Source organism: Lampris incognitus, chromosome 7 (genome assembly GCF_029633865.1).
Source record: "Lampris incognitus isolate fLamInc1 chromosome 7, fLamInc1.hap2, whole genome shotgun sequence".
Taxonomy (NCBI): Eukaryota; Metazoa; Chordata; class Actinopteri; order Lampriformes; family Lampridae; genus Lampris; species Lampris incognitus.
In genome coordinates this window covers 65,137,399-65,156,954 of record NC_079217.1, presented here as the reverse complement: position 1 = coordinate 65,156,954, position 19,556 = coordinate 65,137,399, and the positions used below count along the sequence as shown (strand labels likewise).

General features: G+C 47.0%; 1 protein-coding gene and 1 non-coding gene across 3 annotated transcripts in view; one reads left to right on the top strand and one right to left on the bottom strand.

The window, feature by feature from the left end:
* The first annotated feature begins 3,432 nt into the window (after positions 1-3,432).
* Positions 3,433-19,556, top strand: part of spint2 (serine peptidase inhibitor, Kunitz type, 2) — a 30,951-nt gene continuing 14,827 nt past the window's right edge. Inside the window, exons 1-4 of one of the 2 annotated variants that reach the window (XM_056283204.1) lie at positions 3,433-4,011; positions 10,797-10,967; positions 15,268-15,351; positions 15,946-16,029. In XM_056283204.1, the coding sequence (XP_056139179.1) occupies positions 3,582-4,011; positions 10,797-10,967; positions 15,268-15,351; positions 15,946-16,029 (769 nt within the window). In that variant the 5' untranslated portion in view covers positions 3,433-3,581. The remainder of the gene's footprint in view (positions 4,012-10,796; positions 10,968-15,267; positions 15,352-15,945; positions 16,030-19,556) is intronic. The other variant, XM_056283205.1, reaches the window with a different exon arrangement.
* On the bottom strand, positions 12,395-12,488 carry trnar-ucu (transfer RNA arginine (anticodon UCU)). The gene is made up of 2 exons: positions 12,452-12,488; positions 12,395-12,430 (listed from the first exon to the last, which is right to left on the bottom strand). It is a non-coding gene; the product is annotated as a tRNA-Arg (tRNA).

Below are 19,556 nucleotides of genomic sequence, written 5' to 3'. Positions count from 1 at the left end.
TCTGTCTATCTATCTGCAAGTTAACAGTCCTCCTCCCAGGTCTCCATAGTGACGGTGCTTGGCATCCCCTCATCGCATTTTCTTTATGTATGTATGTATGTGTGTGTGTGTGTGTGTGGTGTGTGTGTGTGTGTGTGTGTGTGTGTGTGTGTATATATATATATATATATATATATATATATATATATATATATATATATATATATATATATAAGTAGAACATACAGTGCATCCGGAAAGTATTCACACCCCTTCACTTTCCCCACATTTTGTTATGTTACAGCCTTGTTCCAAAATGGATTAAATTCCTTTTTTTCCTCATCAATCTACACACAATACCCCATAATGATGAAGTGAAAAAGGTTTTGTAGAAATTTTTGAAAATTTATTAAAAATAAAAAAACTGAAATATTGCATGTACATAAGTATTCACACCCTTTACTCAGTACTTGGTTGAGGCACCCTTGGCAGCGATTACAGCCTCAAGTCTTCTTGGGTACAAAGCTACAAGCTTGGCACACCTATATTTGGGGTATTTCTCCCATTCTCCTCTGCAGATCCTCTCCAGCTCTGTAAGGTTAGATGGGGAGCGTCGCTGCACAGCTATTTTCAGGTCTTTCCAGAGATGTTCAATGGGGTTCAAGTCTGGGCTCTGGCTGGGCCACTCAAGGACATTCACAGACTTGTCCGAAGCCACTCCTTCGTGGTCTTGGCTGTGTGCTTAGGGTCATTGTCGTGTTGAAAGGTAAACCTTCGCCCCAGTCTGAGGTCCTGAGCGCTCTGGAGCAGGTTTTCATCAAGGATCTCTCTGTACTTTGCTCCATTCATCTTTCCCTCGATCCTGACTAGTCTCCCAGTTCCTGCCGCTGAAGAACATCCCCACAGCATGATGCTGCCACCACCATGCTTCACTGTAGGGATGGTATTAGCAAGGTGATGAGAGGTGCCTGGTTTCCTCCAGACGTGACGTTTGGTGTTCAGGCCAGAGAGTTCAATCTTGGTTTCATCAGACCAGAGAATCTTGTTTCTCATGGTCTGAGAGTCCTTTAGGTGCTTTCTGGCAAACTCCAAGCGGGCTGTCATGTGCCTTTTACTGAGCAGAGGCTTCCGTCTGGCCACTCTACCATAAAAGCCTGAGTGGTGGAGTGCTGCAGAGATGGTTGTCCTTCTGGAAGGTTCTCCCATCTCCACAGAGGAACACTGGAGCTCTGTCAGAGTGACCATCGGGGTTCTTGGTCACCTCCCTGACCAAGGCCCTTCTCCCCCGATTGCTCAGTTGGCTGGGCGGCCAGCTCTAGGAAGAGTCCTGGTGGATCCAAACTTCTTCCATTTACGAATGATGGAGACCACTGTGCTCTTCAGGACCTTCAAAGCTGTAGACATTGTTTTGTACCCTTCCCCAGATCTGTGTCTCGATACAATCCTGTCTTGGAGGTCCACAGACAATTCCTTTGACCTCATGGCTTGGTTTCTGTTCTGACATGCACTGTCAACAGTGGACCTTATATAGACAGGTGTGTGCTTTTCCAAATCATGTCCAATCAATTGAATTTACTAGAGGTGGACTCCAATCAAGATGTAGAAACATCTCAAGGATGATCAGTGGAAACAGGATGAAGCTGAGCTCAGTTTTGAGTGTCACAGCAAAGGGTGTGAATACTTATGTACATGCAATATTTCAGTTTTATTTTTAATAAATTTGCAAAAATTTCTACAAAACCTTTTGCACTTTGTCATTATGGGGTATTGTGTGTAGATTGATGAGGAAAAAGAGGAATTTAATCCATTTTGGAATAAGGCTGTAACATAACAAAATGTGGGGAAAGGGGAAGGGGTATGACTACTTCCCGGATGCACTGTATATATATATATCCATTATGAGATATATGTGAGGAATCCATATAATGTTGTTATCCTGCTTCATGGTTATATCCTTCTGTCACAACAGAGGTGTAAAGACCAGGTCCGGGAGGCAAAGGTCCAGACCGTGTATTTGCTCCCGTCATGCACCTCATGCGCCACACCAGCAGGTTCCCGGTCCACACCGCTCCCCGGTTCACCGACGTGGTTGGAGCAAATACGCGGTTTGGACATTTACTTTCTGGACCTGGTTTTTACAACTGTGGTCACAAAGACGTGTAACCTTTCCTTGGTCTCCATGGTGATGGTGGTCACGTGGCTCGGGTCCAGGGCTGGACGCTGCTCGGGCATCCTCCTCATCATATCCTTCATGTACCTTATTATTCCATTATAATTGTGTTAGGCTCCTGCGAAGTGGTGTTGTGTACATTGTGTAAACACAGCATCATGTTACGTTGTCGGTGTTGGGAGAGAGAGAGAGCCTCCTCCTCCTCCTCCTCTGCTCTCCCTCAGCCCCCCCTCCCCCCCATCTGAGGGGTTTTAGGGAGTTGCTCCTTATCCGGTGTGAGGGTCTAAGGACAGGAAGTTGTGTTGCTGTAAAGCCCCCTGAGGCAAAACGTGTAGGTTGTGATATTGGGCTCCCCAAATAAAACTGACTTGATGACGCACCGCCACCTTGTGGCCATTATTATTAATGGCACAGTGAGAACGACAGAGACTCAACAGACCAGGAGCCAGATCCAGTACGGTTAAGAACGGCACTGAACACTTAGCTGGACTCTTTCAACTCACTGTGGGCGAGTTCTACTGACGCACTCTTCACCAGCACCAAATCATCCTCATCCTCATCCTCATCCTCCTCATCATCATCATCCTCATCATCATCATACTCCTCCTCCTCATCCTCCTCCTCATCCTCATCATCATTATCCTCATCATCCTCATCCTCATCCTCCTCACCATCCTCATCATCCTCCTCCTCATCCTCCTCCTCCTCATCATCCTCCTCCTCCTCCTCATCCTCCTCCTCATCATCATCCTCCTCCTCCTCCTCATCCTCATCCTCCTCATCCTCCTCCTCATCATCCTTATCCTCCTCCTCCTCATAGTCAGCAGTAGCAGTAGCTGCTGTTGTAGCGGAGCATCGGTGTTGCATCACTACAAGCAGGCGAGCAGAACACAAACGTTCACTTCGCTCAACTCTAATGTGATTCGTCTCATTTGAGTTTGGATTTTATTTTCCCTTTGATGTGTTTGCACTCTATTGTATAAAGGTCTGGCTCTCTGCTTCGTTTCATTGTTCTGCTGTCTTCTTTTGTCGTTACTTTTGTGTTCGTGCAAAGTGCCTTTTTATTTTATGTTGTTATTACTATTATTTATCTGTTTATTTATTCAATAATCACACACACATATATATATATATATTATGTGTGTGTTTATTGTTCAAATAAACATGTAATTGTTCAACAACGCATTCCTGCTCCGTCAGTGCAGAGAGCGCATGCGTAGTAAGTTGTCGAGGGGGCGGGGCCTGCTGGACTCACCTGTCGCTCCGTTGCCTGAGGACGCAGAAGTCGTTAGACGAGGAAGTGGTTTGTTGCGGCCCGGCTCGACTCACGCCGAACCTTCACTCGTTCATTCTCTGCTCCTCTGAAAACCACCAGGCCTGCTCCGGGACGGGGTTTTTATCCGCGTCGAGGGTTTTATTCCAGATTCAAACCATGGCGGTGCGCTACGTCATTTTCTCGCTGCTGCTGTCTCTGTTACCGCAGATGAGCTCCGGACGGAGCTGCGACTGGCAGGGGGCCGCGGAGCCGAACCGAGGCCTGGACCCCCGGGCTCTGGAGGCCGGGGCCCGCCACCTGCTGCTCCTGGAGGAGGTGACGGACATGGAGCGGTGCCGGCAGGAGTGCTGCGCCCACCCCGAGTGTCAGGTGGCCATGCTGGCCTACCCCCAGGACACGGGTCCGCAGTGCATCCTGGTGGGCTGCCAGAACCAGCGCGGGGAGGACGTGTGTGCCTTCCAGCCGGACGAACAGTCTGAGATCTCCCGCATCAGGACCAGGACCCGGCAGAGTCCGGATGGAGAGCTGCCCGTCGCACCCGCGAGAGTCCAAAACTCCACAAACGCGACAAACGCCACAAATACAGGTGAGACCGGTTTCACCTGTCCGATTCCCTCCGTTCTCCTCTGTCACACGCCAAGTAACGAGTTACAAATACTCTCGTTACAGTTGTACCCGACTACGTTTCTCCCACAGTAGTTTTGTTTCGTGTAAATACGGACTTTTGTAGAATAAATACGTTTTAGTATATAATGTTTCTATACTAGACAATACTTTTAATGTATTTTATACTACACGGTGGCGCAGTGTTGTGTGTGTGTTGCGTGTGTTTTGCGTGTGTGTTGCGTGTGTTGTGTGTGTGTGTTGAGTGTGTTGTGTTGTGTGTGTGTTGACTGTGTGTTGTGTGTGTGTGTTGTGTTGTGTGTGTGTTGACTGTGTGTTGTGTTGTGTGTGTGTGTTGTGTGTGTGTTGTGTGTGTTTTGGGGATTTCCAGTGTCAGTATGAAAGTGGTTTGTTCATCCAGTGTGTTGGTGCAGGTGGTCTCTGGGGATGTGGACTACTACTTTAATTTATGGATTTGAAAAGAAGAAAAGTAACTCACAAAGTACTCACTCACGTGCAGTGGCGGCTGGTGCTAGAGATGTTTGGGGGGGGGGGCATGCTCCTTGGCCCAGCCCACCTGACGGCTGCTTTAACGTCCACACAGTCAGAGCTCATCAGGGCTCGTGAACATGGTCATCCAGCTTTTATGGCCTTCTGCTTTGACTGTTGAACAGACGAGACAGGAAGACAAGATAACGTGTAGCGACGACAGCAGACAGCATAGTATATATCTCAATATACATGTTATATAGCTCAATATACATAGTGTATATCTGAACATATACAGTATATATCTCAATATATTATTATTATATATCCTTATTATATATTATAGTATTATATATAATTATTATATATTATATATTAATATTATAAATCAATATACTATTATATATCATCAATATATTAAATATTATATATCTCAATATACATGGTATATAATGTCAATATAAATATTATATAGCTCAGTATATATAGTATATATCTCTATATATTATATATCTCAATATACATATATATTTCAATACATGTATTATATAGCTCAATATACATATTATATATTTCAATATATATAGCTTAATATACCTAGTATATGCTATCTCCATATACATACATATCTCAACGTACACAGTATATATCTCAATATACATATTATGTAGCTGAATATACATAAGTATTTCAATATACATATTATATAGCTCAATATACATAGTATATACTATCTCAATATACGTATTATATAGCTCAATATAGTACATATATAGCTCAACATACATATCATATGTCTCAATATACATAATAAATACCTCAATATAGTACATATTCTATGAGAAGAGAATGTTGATGGAGAAGTATAGAGGAGGCCAGAAAGAGTTGCATTGTGTCTTTGTAGATTTAGGGAAAGCTTACGACAGGGTGCCGAGAGAGGAGGTGTGGTATTGTATGAGGAAGTCAAGAGTGGCAGAGAAGTATGTAGGAGTGCTGCAGGATATGTGTGAGGGCGGTGTGACAGTGGTGAGGTGGTGGTTGGAATGACAGATGGGTTCAAGGTGGAGGTGGGAGTACATCAAGGATCGGCTCTGAGCCCTTTCTTGTTTGCAGTGGTGATGGACAGGTTGACGGACGAGATCAGGCAGGAGTCTCCATGGACGATGATGTTCGCGGATGACATTGTGATCTATAGTGAGAGTAGGGTGCGGGTGGAGGAGAGCCTGGAGAGGTGGAGGTATGCACTGGAGAGAAGAGGAATGAAAGTCAGTAGGAGCAAGACGGAATACCTATGCGTGAATGAGAGGGAGGACAACGGGATGGTGAGGAAGCAAGGAGTGGAGGTGATGAAGGTGGATGAGTTTCAATACTTGGGGTCAACTGTCCAAAGTAACGGGGGGTGCAGTAGAGAGGTGGAGAAGCAGCAGGAATACACAGTGTACTTCACCACTTGGCCGGGTTCTTGTGTTTACACACGTTCTGCATCTGTACAGCTGAGCGTGGACGTTGTCTGTCTTTAACATCAGCATGTGAGTCCGTTTTCTGTTTTGTCGACTCATGAGTTAGCGTACACACCCGATAATAAGGATACTTGAGTAGTCATAACAACACAAACTATTTTCCTTATTAGTACGAGTCCCATATCTTTACACAGACATCTTTGTCTGTCCACCTGTCACACAGTTCCTCATAGGAAGACGTCTCATTTCCTCTGTCCACCCCGTCACCGAAACACCTCGTCTCTGCTCATCTGAACACCTGAGATGTTGATACTGATGTGACCATGCAGGGATCATGATGCTGGTTCATGTGATCATGATACTGGTTCATGTGACCATGCAGGGATCATGATGCTGGTTCATGTGACCATGCAGGGATCATGATGCTGGTTCATGTGACCATGCAGGGATCATGATGCTGGTTCATGTGACCATGCAGGGATCATGATGCTGGTTCATGTGACCATGCAGGGATCATGATGCTGGTTCATGTGATCATGCAGGGATCATGATGCTGGTTCATGTGATCATGCAGGGGTCATGATGCTGGTTCATGTGATCATGATACTGGTTCATGTGACCATGCAGGGATCATGATGCTGCTTCATGTGACCATGCAGGGATCATGATACTGGTTCATGTGACCATGCAGGGATCATGATGCTGGTTCATGTGACCATGCAGGGATCATGATGCTGGTTCATGTGACCATGCAGGGATCATGATGCTGGTTCATGTGACCATGCAGGGATCATGATACTGGTTCATGTGATCAGACAGTGGTCATGATACTGGTTCATGTGACCATGCAGGGATCATGATACTGGTTCATGTGACCATGCACGGATCATGATGCTGGTTCATGTGACCATGCACGGATCATGATACTGGTTCATGTGACCATGCAGGGATCATGATGCTGGTTCATGTGACCATGCACGGATCATGATACTGGTTCATGTGACCATGCAGGGATCATGATACTGGTTCATGTGATCATGCAGGGATCATGATGCTGGTTCATGTGATCATGATACTGGTTCATGTGACCATGCAGGGGTCATGATACTGGTTCATGTGACCATGCAGGGATCATGATGCTGGTTCATGTGACCATGCAGGGATCATGATACTGGTTCATGTGACCATGCAGGGATCATGATGCTGGTTCATGTGACCATGAAGGGATCATGATTCTGGTTCATGTGATCATGCAGGGATCATGATGCTGGTTCATGTGACCATGCAGGGATCATGATGCTGGTTCATGTGACCATGCAGGGATCATGATACTGGTTCATGTGACCATGCAGGGATCATGATACTGGTTCATGTGATCATGCAGGGATCATGATGCTGGTTCATGTGACCATGCAGGGATCATGATACTGGTTCATGTGACCATGCAGGGATCATGATGCTGGTTCATGTGACCATGATGCTGGTTCATGTGACCATGCAGGGATCATGATGCTGGTTCATGTGACCATGCAGGGGTCATGATGCTGGTTCATGTGATCATGCAGGGATCATGATACTGGTTCATGTGACCATGCAGGGATCATGATACTGGTTCATGTGACCATGCAGGGGTCATGATGCTGCTTCATGTGATCATGCAGGGATCATGATACTGGTTCATGTGACCATGCAGGGATCATGATGCTGGTTCATGTGACCATGTAGGGATCATGATGCTGGTTCATGTGACCATGCAGGGATCATGATGCTGGTTCATGTGACCATGCAGGGGTCATGATGCTGGTTCATGTGATCAGACAGGGATCTTGATGCTGGTTCATGTGACCATGCAGGGGTCATGATACTGGTTCATGTGATCAGACAGGGATCATGATGCTGGTTCATGTGACCATGCAGGGATCATGATAATGGTTCATGTGACCATGCAGGGATCATGATACTGGTTCATGTGATCAGACAGGGATCATGATGCTGGTTCATGTGACCATGCAGGGATCATGATGCTGGTTCATGTGATCAGACAGGGATCATGATGCTGGTTCATGTGACCATGCAGGGATCATGATGCTGGTTCATGTGACCATGCAGGGATCATGATGCTGGTTCATGTGACCATGTAGGGATCATGATGCTGGTTCATGTGACCATGCAGGGATCATGATGCTGGTTCATGTGACCATGCAGGGATCATGATGCTGGTTCATGTGACCATGATGCTGGTTCATGTGACCATGCAGGGATCATGATGCTGGTTCATGTGATCAGACAGTGGTCATGATGCTGGTTCATGTGATCATGCAGGGATCATGATGCTGGTTCATGTGACCATGCAGGGATCATGATGCTGGTTCATGTGCTCATGCAGTGTAACGAGTCCTCCTCATTTGTATTTCTCATGATCACGTATGTTGTGAGTCGGCGGTCAGACTGGTCCCTCAGGTCTGACTTCTGACACTCTAGCAGTTTCCATAAGAGACAATAGAAGAAAAAACGACTGGATCAGTGTTGGGGTGGAAGAATGAAAGGTGTGTCAGGGAGGGACAGAGAGAGGGGGGAGAGGAGAGATGGAGGGAGGAGGAGGGAGAGAGGGGAGGGGAGGGAGAGAGAGGGAGGGGGAGGGGGAGAGGGAGAGTGTATTTGGTCTCTCTGTCTTCTAACAGTGAACAACAGATGTGTCCTTGCAGACGGTGTGCAGGGCAGGAAGTTTATTGGATTAAGAAGAAAAATAAAGTAAACATGCCGTGATTCCTTTGCTGATATGCGTGCCAATGTCCTAGTAGAGTTGTGTCATCAGTAAACTTGTGTGTCTCTCTGTGCAAACCTCTGGTAGGGTTGTGTCACCAGTAAACTTGTGTGTCTCTCTGTGCAGACCTCTGGTAGGGTTGTGTCATCAGTAAACTTGTGTGTCATCAGTAAACTTGGGTGTCTCTCTGTGCAGACCTCTGGTAGGGTTGTGTCATCAGTAAACTTGTGTGTCATCAGTAAACTTGTGTGTCTCTTTGCAGACCTCTGGTAGGGTTGTGTCATCAGTAAACTTGTGTGTCATCAGTAAACTTGTGTGTCTCTCTGTGCAGACCTCTGGTAGGGTTGTGTCATCAGTAAACTTGTGTGTCATCAGTAAACTTGTGTGTCTCTCTGTGCAGACCTCTGGTAGGGTTGTGTCATCAGTAAACTTGTGTGTCTCTCTGTGCAGACCTGGTAGGGTTGTGTCATCAGTAAACTTGTGTGTCATCAGTAAACTTGTGTGTCTCTCTGTGCAGACTTCTGGTAGGGTTGTGTCATCAGTAAACTTGTGTGTCATCAGTAAACTTGTGTGTCTCTCTGTGCAGACTTCTGGTAGGGTTGTGTCATCAGTAAACTTGTGTGTCACCAGTAAACTTGTGTGTCTCTCCGTGCAGACCTCTGGTAGGGTTGTGTCATCAGTAAACTTGTGTGTCTCTGTGCAGACCTCTGGTAGGGTTGTGTCATCAGTAAACTTGTGTGTCATCAGTAAACTTGTGTGTCTCTCTGTGCAGACCTCTGGTAGGGTTGTGTCATCAGTAAACTTGTGTGTCACCAGTAAACTTGTGTGTCTCTCTGTGCAGACCTCTGGTAGGGTTGTGTCATCAGTTAACTTGTGTGTCTCTCTGTGCAGACCTCTGGTAGGGTTGTGTCATCAGTAAACTTGTGTGTCATCAGTAAACTTGTGTGTCTCTCTCTGCAGATCTCTGGTAGGGTTGTGTCATCAGTAAACTTGTGTGTCTCTGTGCAGACCTCTGGTAGGGTTGTGTTGTCAGTAAACTTGTGTGTCATCAGTAAACTTGTGTGTCTCTCTGTGCAGACCTCTGGTAGGGTTGTGTCATCAGTAAACTTGTGTGTCTCTCTGTGCAGACCTCTGGTAGGGTTGTGTCATCAGTAAACTTGTGTGTCTCTCTGTGCAGACCTCTGGTAGGGTTGTGTCATCAGTAAACTTGTGTGTCATCAGTAAACTTGTGTGTCTCTCTGTGCAGACCTCTGGTAGGGTTGTGTCATCAGTAAACTTGTGTGTCATCAGTAAACTTGTGTGTCATCAGTAAACTTGTGTGTCATCAGTAAACTTGTGTGTCTCTCTGTGCAGACCTCTGGTAGGGTTGTGTCATCAGTAAACTTGTGTGTCATCAGTAAACTTGTGTGTCTCTCTGTGCAGACCTCTGGTAGGGTTATGTCATCAGTAAACTTGTGTGTCATCAGTAAACTTGTGTGTCATCAGTAAACTTGTGTGTCTCTCTGTGCAGACTTCTGGTAGGGTTGTGTCATCAGTAAACTTGTGTGTCTCTCTGTGCAGACCTCTGGTAGGGTTGTGTCATCAGTAAACTTGTGTGTCACCAGTAAACTTGTGTGTCTCTCTGTGCAGACCTCTGGTAGGGTTGTGTCATCAGTAAACTTGTGTGTCTCTCTGTGCAGACTTCTGGTAGGGTTGTGTCATCAGTAAACTTGTGTGTCACCAGTAAACTTGTGTGTCTCTCTGTGCAGACCTCTGGTAGGGTTGTGTCATCAGTAAACTTGTGTGTCTCTCTGTGCAGACCTCTGGTAGGGTTGTGTCATCAGTAAACTTGTGTGTCATCAGTAAACTTGTGTGTCTCTCTGTGCAGACCTCTGGTAGGGTTGTGTCATCAGTAAACTTGTGTGTCTCTCTGTGCAGACCTCTGGTAGGGTTGTGTCATCAGTAAACTTGTGTGTCATCAGTAAACTTGTGTGTCTCTCTGTGCAGACCTCTGGTAGGGTTGTGTCATCAGTAAACTTGTGTGTCATCAGTAAACTTGTGTGTCTCTCCGTGCAGACCGGTGTCGTCAGCCGATGAAGGTGGGCTCCTGCCGCGCCGCGTTTCCCAGTTTCTACTACAACGTCACAAACCAGACCTGCAAAATCTTCATCTACGGCGGCTGCGAGGCCAACGGCAACAACTTCAACAGCGAGGAGGAGTGCTTGGCCGCCTGCAGCGGAGTGACAGGTAGCGCCCCCTGCCTGCTCACACCACTAATGACAACAGTAAAGCCACTCACCCAGCGTTACTGATGCTAACTCTGCTAACATGGTGGCTGGTGTGGTAGTGAGGTTGGTGGTGTTATTACTTACCTGGGTTGTGCCGCTGGTAAAATGGCAGGTCACATCAAACCTGAAGCAGCTGTCGCTAACGGCAACAGGCTGATCGGTACAAATCTGAAAGGGTTACCAGACTCTTCCAAAACCTAGCTATCCATCCATCCATCCATCCATTATCCACACCGCTTATCCCTATGCAGGGTCACAGGGATGCTGGAGCCTATCCCAGCAGTCATTGGGCGGCAGGCGGGGAGACACCCTGGACAGGCCGCCAGGCCATCACAGGGCCCACTACCCTGGGGCTCGAACCCAGGACCTTCTTGCATAACACAGGCATCACATTTTGTGCCATTCTGTCCCACAGTGGGCACACACATGACAGTACTGCTGGAACGGTTTGGACCCAAACTGAAGTTCCTCGCAGCATGTCAGGAGCGTGCTGCTGCAGAAGTATGAAGGCGGGTGTGTTACTGTGAGTGGGCGGGTCCTAAGAGCATTGTGCCCTCTGATTGATTGACATGGCACCAGGGCTGCGGGTCAGAGAAGAGCAGGGTGTCTGGTGGTGTCCTTATGGTCCCAATAGGAAGACTCGTGCGTGACGAGATGTGGTGGGACAAAGGTAAGGGGCTCCATTCCTGTCGTTATGTAGCTAAAAGGTTGTGAGTTTGACTCCAGGTCATATAAGTGGAGTTGACGTGTGCCCCGTGTTTGTGTGGGTTCCCCTCCTTCATGTAAGGTGGGCTGGAGTCCTTCATAGCTGTGAGCACATCCACACTAACGTGGACCAGTTTCACAGCAAACCTGTTTCCCTCTGTTTGGCCCCCCCATGCACACTGTGCTGGTTTCCACCACAGGGTTTGCAAAACCCTCTGCACGGGGTTTGCAAAACGCCCTGGGCAGGGTTTGGAAATGCTCTGCACAGGGTTTGGAAAGGAGGAATAGACCACTACGCTACCCTGACGCCCACCCTGCCCATTGTAACCCCCAATCACACCCGGCCAATCACCGTGGAAAGTGGTCATAGACTTCATTACGTTCCATCCATCCATCCATTATCCAAACCGCTTATCCTGCTCTCAGCATCACGGGGATGCTGGAGCCTATCCCAGCAGTCACTGGGCAGCAGGCGGGGAGACACCCTGGACAGGCTGGCAGGCCATGTTCAAATGCAGAACTCCCAGATCGGAATTAGTTAAGGAACTTTGGGCGGTGGCCTTCAGTGCTCTTGCTCCTGCTGTGACGGCCATCTTATTAGCGTTCCATCTTCTGACGTCATTCACTTAGTCTGTTTTCCATGCCTGAACTCATCCAGCCGGTTTGGGTGATCGAGAAGAGCGACTCTGGTAGGACTCGAACCCACAACCTTTGAATCACTTCATCCTGAAGCTAGCCTAGAAGTCCAATGCGCTATCCATTGCGCCGCAGAGCCACCTGCTGCTTCACGTATCCGGTGTCTGGCCTCTTAAACGCTGAACAACATGACACACAAGCCTGCCGAGCTGCCCTGCGCGCGCGCACACACACACACACACACACACACACACACACACACACACACACACACACACACACACACAATGTAGCTTGTTTTATGTTACGGTTGCTGTAGGGTATGTATGTGTTTGTAGTGTGAAGTGTGTTGGAGTGTGTAGTGTGTATTAGGTATGTGTGTGTATGTGTGTAGTGTGAATGTGTGTTTGTGTTTTGTGTAGTGTGTATGTGTGTATTGTGTGTAGTTTGTGTGTGGTGTGTATTGTGTGTAGTGTGTGTTGTGTATGTGTGCGTAGTGTGTATTGTACGTGTGTTTAGTGTGTATTGTGTGTATGTGTGTGTAGATTGTACGTGTGTTATTAAAGCTTCTAGTCGTTAACTGTCTACTGAACGAGACAGTTAACAGTAGAGATAGTTAACAGTAGACACAGCTACTAGCTCAGTAGTTTACTAGCTTATTGGTTTACTAGTTTCCTAGCTTAATAGTTTACTAGTTTAATAGCTTACTAGTTTACTAGCTTACTAGCTTAATAGTTTACTTGCTTACTAGTTTACTAACTTACTAGTTTACTAGCTTACTAGCTTAATAGTTTACTTGCTTACTAGTTTACTAACTTACTAGTTTACTAGCTTAATAGCTTACTAGTTTACTTGCTTACTAGTTTACTAACTTACAAATTTACTAGCTTAATAGCTTACTAGTTTACTAGCTTACTAGCCTACTAGTTTACTAGCTTACTAGCCTACTAGGTTACTAGCCTACTAGTTTACTAGCTTACTAGTTTAGTTTACCAGTTTACATTCACAGTAGACCAGCAAATGGCTGCTGGTCATTTCCCAGTCTGAGTGGAACCAGTAAAAGTATAATATTACTACTGTGGCTTATTGCTGCTGCGATGACATTAACCTGTACTTGTACTGCTGCTGGTGTGAGTCCATGGATCCTGGCTGTTGTTTGTGAGTCGTTTTAACATGGCCGGAGTTCAAACTGTCCTGCTGTGTCTGGCGTGGCAATAGCATGCAGATTTGAAGCTCTGATAACGAGCGTCGTATTTCTACTTCCTCTTTCCTTGTTTTCTGCACTGCGGGTGTGTGTGTGTGTGTGTGTGTGTGGTCAGACTGGTTCGGTGGCCTCAGCAGCAATGCTTGGTTCACTGAACACAAAACAACAGCAACAACCTCTCTCAGCACGTGTCACAGCTCACCAGGACAACCTGTTCGTGTCTCACAAACGCACAACAGGAAGTAAAACTACACAGTACAAAACAGACCTGGGACAGGACGCCTGTAAACAGGTGTTTGATTTACAAGATGGCAGCTGTTTAAAGGCTCTGGCCATATCAAATGGAGGTATGTTTACATAGATAACTGAAAAGTTGGACTTTTAGATGTAAAGTGGAAGAAATACAGAAGTAACACAACACGCGGGTGTATTTTACTCCAAACTGTACGACTTTTACAGATGTGAACCAGCCTTTAACAGCACCAGAAAACACCAGAAACTCGCACTTAGTTGCTTTTTACTGTTAGGCCTGGGATCAAGAGGCCTGTCAATCAACGTGGGCGTGAGTCAGTTGGCCCTGAACTGGCCTAGGCGTTCTGTACATGATCCATAGTTCCCGCGGCGGTCTTTCACCCAATTGCAACCAGCTGAAAGGGGGCATATCGCCACCTACCGTACTGGGGTGGGACATACTTCCGTCAACAAATCGATTCTCTGCCGGTTCTTGTGTGCTGGGACGACAGTAGTGCAGTTTCATGGCCTAGTCGAGCGGTTCTCGTGTGCTGGGACGACAGTAGCGCAGTTTCATGGCCTAGTCGAGCGGTTCTTGTGTGCTGGGACGACAGTAGCGCAGTTTCATGGCCTAGTCGAGCGGTTCTTGTGTGCTGGGACGACAGTAGCGCAGTTTCATGGCCTAGTCGAGCGGTTCTCGTGTGCTGGGACGACAGCAGTGCAGTTTCATGGCCTAGTCGAGCTGGAACCGTTGCTCCACTCACCTGTGCATGTAAACGCAGTTGCACAAAGCTTTCTAATTTTGTTGACTGTCCTAAGTGGGACTACTTCTCTGTGCATTCTGGACAAATTTAGACTTTTCAAACTCAAACACATGGCAGACAAAGCGACCGCTTCAAGCCACAACGTCCAGTCCAGTCTAGTCCAGTCCAGTCCAGCAGAAGACTGGTGTCCTTCAGTTTCAGAGTGTGTTTGTCAGGAAGATGTGGTGATGAAGGTAGCAGTGCCTCTAAACAGGGTAAAGGGCTGTGTCCTGATCTACCACCACCAGCCCGATGATCTACCACCACCCCGATGATCTACCACCACCCCGATGATCTACCACCACCCCGATGATCTACCACCACCCCGATGATGTGCCCACCACCCCGATGATCTACCACCACCCCGATGATCTACCACCACCCCGATGATCTACCACTACCCCGATGATGTACCCACCACCCCGATGATGTACCCACCACCCCGATGATGTACCCACCACCCCGATGATCTACCACCACCCCGATGATCTACCACCACCCCGATGATCTACCACCACCCTGATGATGTACCCACCACCCCGATGATCTACCACCACCCCGATGATCTACCACCACCCCGATGAACACAGAACAGAGGGAAGATAAGACATTAATTAATCTCTCTCTCTCTCTCTCTCTCTCTCTCTCTCTCTCTCTCTCTCTCTCTCTCTCTCTCTCAGGTACTGTTTTACCAGATGACTCCGCCCCTCAGTCTCACTCTAAACCTGGCCCCCGCATGTCTGCCCCACTCTCTGACATCCCAGGTACTGGACCACATACTCCATTATTATCACTCTGTTGTTACTATTATTATCACTGTTATTATTATTATTATTGTTGTTTATTTGTTGTTGTTTATAGTGTTGTTGTCATGATTATAAAGTCGTGGGTCTTTTGTCACACTGAGATTTAACGTATTCAAGTCAGAAAACGAGCAAACTAATCTGCCGGTGCAGTGAACTGTCAGAAACCAGATCAGATCACTTCTGAGAGACCAGAAATTCAGAAACACGTTGAGCATAATGGATTTTAAGATATTCTATTTAATCCGAACTATAACTCGTTCTGTTTACTCATGTAATTATTCAAGAAAACCACTTAAATCAGTTCTCCATACAAAACTTTCATATTCCATTTCTAAAAATGCCCTTTAGATGAAATAAACTAAGTTGGAGAACTCGAGATAAACGTCCTGAAGTCAGCAGTGACCTCACATCAACTCAGCTCTCGATGAGGACGTGATTACTGAAACAAAAAGATATTTCTGATAGTTCTAAGACTCAGATTTTGTTTTTTGCTGTGTAGTAAACTCTCTCTCTCTGTCTCTGTCTGTCTCTGTCTCTGTCTCTGTCTCTCAGTACTGTCTAAGGATGTAGAGGCTAATTCCAGTCATAACAAAACTGAGCGCTCTGCTACAGACACCATCCCTACCGAGGAGACGGGTAAAATACAGCTTTCTTTAATGAAGTACAACTGTGTAAAACCTGCTTCTTTACTGAGACTCGGTAGCCTTTCTGAAGACACAGCTGTCTTAGATAAATAAAAACCAGCTTTACCAGTCTGATGACAGTGAACCGGACTGTCAACACAGCTCTGCCTGCTTCATAAACAGTGTTTCAGCAGTAAAGACAAAACCCATTTCTAAAACCACCGGGACACAGTGACTTCAGTTAGACTGCTGCAGGGCATCAGCTGATCTCTCACATCTGACATTTACAGTACAAACAGGTATTCTGCTTATTTCTGTCTGCGTTTTAATTATCAGTCCAATAAAGAACCAAAGTCTGAACAGACACCATGACACACTGAAGTGAAAAACTCCCCAGTCTGAAACACATTATACATTACATGCATGCACATGTACACACACACACCAGAACGGTCAATACTATACTACATAATATTCATGCCCATATGCCATACTCATCATCATCATCGGCGGTCACTTGAAGTGAGTATGATTGTTCTCTCTGTTGGGTTGTCTACTTGTGGGCCTTCAGGTGGCTGTAGAGGCCAATCTGCGATCCACATACTTTGGTGCGGTGTGTACAGGGGAAAGTGGTGGTGGTTGAGCCCTTTTCTCTCTTTTCTTGTGGTGCTGTCGCTTTTTCTCTGCGGCACAGTGGCATTCCATTTCATGACGTGCAGCTTTCTTTCTGCATGGATTTCTTCCAGGAGCGCCTATCCAGTGCAATGTGTTCCCAGTTGCTCGGTGTGATTTTGAATTTCTTCAGACTGGTTTTGATATTGGCCTTGAAATATTTCTTTTGCCCACCGGGAGCTCGCTGACCTTCCTTCAGCTGGGGGTACAGGATCTCTTTGGGGAGCCATGTGTTGGACATGCAGATGACATGGCCTGTCCATCGGAGTTGGTGGTGCATTATGGTGATGGTGATGGTTGGCATGTTGGCTTCTTCCAGAACACTGATGTTGGTGCAGCTGTCCTTGCAGCTGATCCTCAGGATCTTTCGTAAGGATCTATGGTGGTATTGTTACAGGGCGCTCAGGTGCCTCCTGTAGGTGGTCCATGACTCTGCTCCATACAGCAGGGTGGGGAGAACAAAAGCTCTGTTGACCAGGAGTTTTGTTTTGGCCTTTAGGTCTCGGGTCTTCAAAGATTATTTTCTTGAGTTTGGCATAAGCGCCACTGGCGCAACTCAGGCGATGGTTGACCTCAGAGTCGATGTCAGCTTTTGAGGAGAGAAGGCTGCCAAGGTAGGGGGAGTGATCGACGTTTTCAAGAATTTTGCTGTCCAATTTTATGGTTGGCTGGGTAGATGGCTGGTTGGGTGGAGGTTGATAGGACCTGGGTCTTCTTGATGTTTAATGCTAGACTCAGGGCTCTGTATGCCTTGGCAAAGGCATTCAGAATGTCCTGCAGGTCTTTGGCAGCGTGTGCTGCAATGGCGTTATCGTCTGCCTACTGAAGCTCCATGATGGTGGTTGTGCAGACTTTGCTCTTGGCCTTGAACCTATTAAGGTTGAAGAGCCTGCTGTCAGTTCTGTACAGTATTGGGATCCTCCGTGGCAGCTCTTCACCAATGAGGTGGAGTATGGCAGCAATAAAGATGGCAAGCAGGGTGGGTGCAGTGATGCATTCCTGTTTCCACAGTGAAGGGCTCTGACTAGAGCTACTGTTGCTGCGCACTGTGACTGACATGCCGTCATGTAGAAGCCTCAGTATTCTGATGTATTTGTCAGGGCAGCCATAACTTGATAGTATGCTCCACAGAGCCTGGTGGTCTACTGAGTCAAAAGCCTTTGTCAGATCTATGAAAGCCATGTACAAAGATTGCCTTTGTTTACAGCATTTTTTCCTGGCTTGTTGTAAATATCATGTGTGCTGTACCTCTGGATGGGTGGAAGCCACACTTCTGGGAATACTTCCTCAGCCAGGGGTAGCAGTCAGTTTGCGAGGATGAGAGCGAGGACTTTGCCCCTGTAGTTTCCACATTTCGCTTTGTCCCCTTTCTTGAATATGGCCACTATTGGAGCATCCCTGAGCTCTGAGGGAAATTCTTTTTCCAAGACCTTGAGGAGTAGGGTGTGGATGTGGATGTGGTACGGGAGCTCTGGTCCACCTTCCTTTAAGATCTCAACTGGGATCCCATCTAGACCAGTGGCCTTGTTGTTCTTACGGCTGCTGATGGCATCTTTAACCTCTGCCATGGTAGGAGGTTCCCCAATGTCTTCTCTCATGGGACTCTTGGGAATGTGACTGGCAATGTCTGGTTCAGCTGTGCTGTTGCGGTTGAGGAGTTCCTGGAAGAGCTCCTTCCATCAGGCATTAATGGACTAATCCTTCAGCAGCTCCTATCCATCCTTTGAGCACTGGGGGTTTAAGCTGGAGTTGCCTGGACCATAGACAGCCTTAGTAGCGCTGAAAAAGCCTTTGGTGTCACCCGAGTCTGCCAGTCGCTGAATTTCAAGAGCCTTTTCTGCCCACCAAGTGTTCTTAAGCTCCCTCACCCATCTCTGGATGCCTGCCTTGGCTCTGGAGTGAGCCACCCTTTTAGCCTTGCAGGTTACATCATTTTGCCAGGCACTTAAGGCTTTCCTTTTGGTGGTGAGGTTGTACTGAACACATTTGCCAAGAAGCAGGACTCCATTGGAGTTGACATTCCCGATGTCTTCCTTTCCTGTAGTATTCTTCCAGAGGCGCTGATCCCGGCCGACCCTGGCGTTGAAGTCTCCTAGGAGAATAATCTTGTCCTCCTTGGTGGTTCTTGACAGTGTCTTGTCTAAGCAGGCATAGAAGGTCTCTTTTACTTCCCCTTAAGAGTCTAAAGTAGGGGCATAGGCACTCTTAACTGTTGCCATCTGGTTGTTGGCAAGCACTAGACGGATGGTCATGAGACACCCACTGATCCCCACTGAAAGTTCAGACAGGTGGCTGATGATCTGGTTCCTGATGGCAAATCCAACCCCATGGATCCTGGGCTCATCAGCAGCTTTTCCTTTTCAAAAGAAAGTGTAGCTACCCTTCTCCTCCTTTAGTTCTCCTTTCTTTGCCTGACGGGTTTCAGAAACAGCAGCTCTGTCAACCCAGCATCTCTTAAGTTCTCTAGCGATGATTGCAGTTCTCCTCTCCGGTCTGTCACTGGTTGCACTATACATTAGTGTGCGCTAATGCCAGGCTACAAAGTTAATGTTTCACAGTAAGCCAGTTAGGAGATTTGAAGCAGGCTATTTTTAGGGCACCTATTCTAGCCCCTTCCCCATGTGGAGTGAGCAGAGTGGATCCTAAAGAGGGCTACTCAGTCGTGGGTGCAGCTACCAAAGTGTTCTTTCTACCTCGTTCCAAGAGCTCAGCGACCGAATCTAGCCCTGACTGCCCGATGTGCTGGCTCATGACTAGGGCCTTACAGATCTCCCAGTCATTTCCTCGTCAATATTTGCCGGTCGCCATAGGACGTAATCTGAGATGTTAGGGTGGATTTCCCTTTATGGAGGACTCCTGTGTGTGACT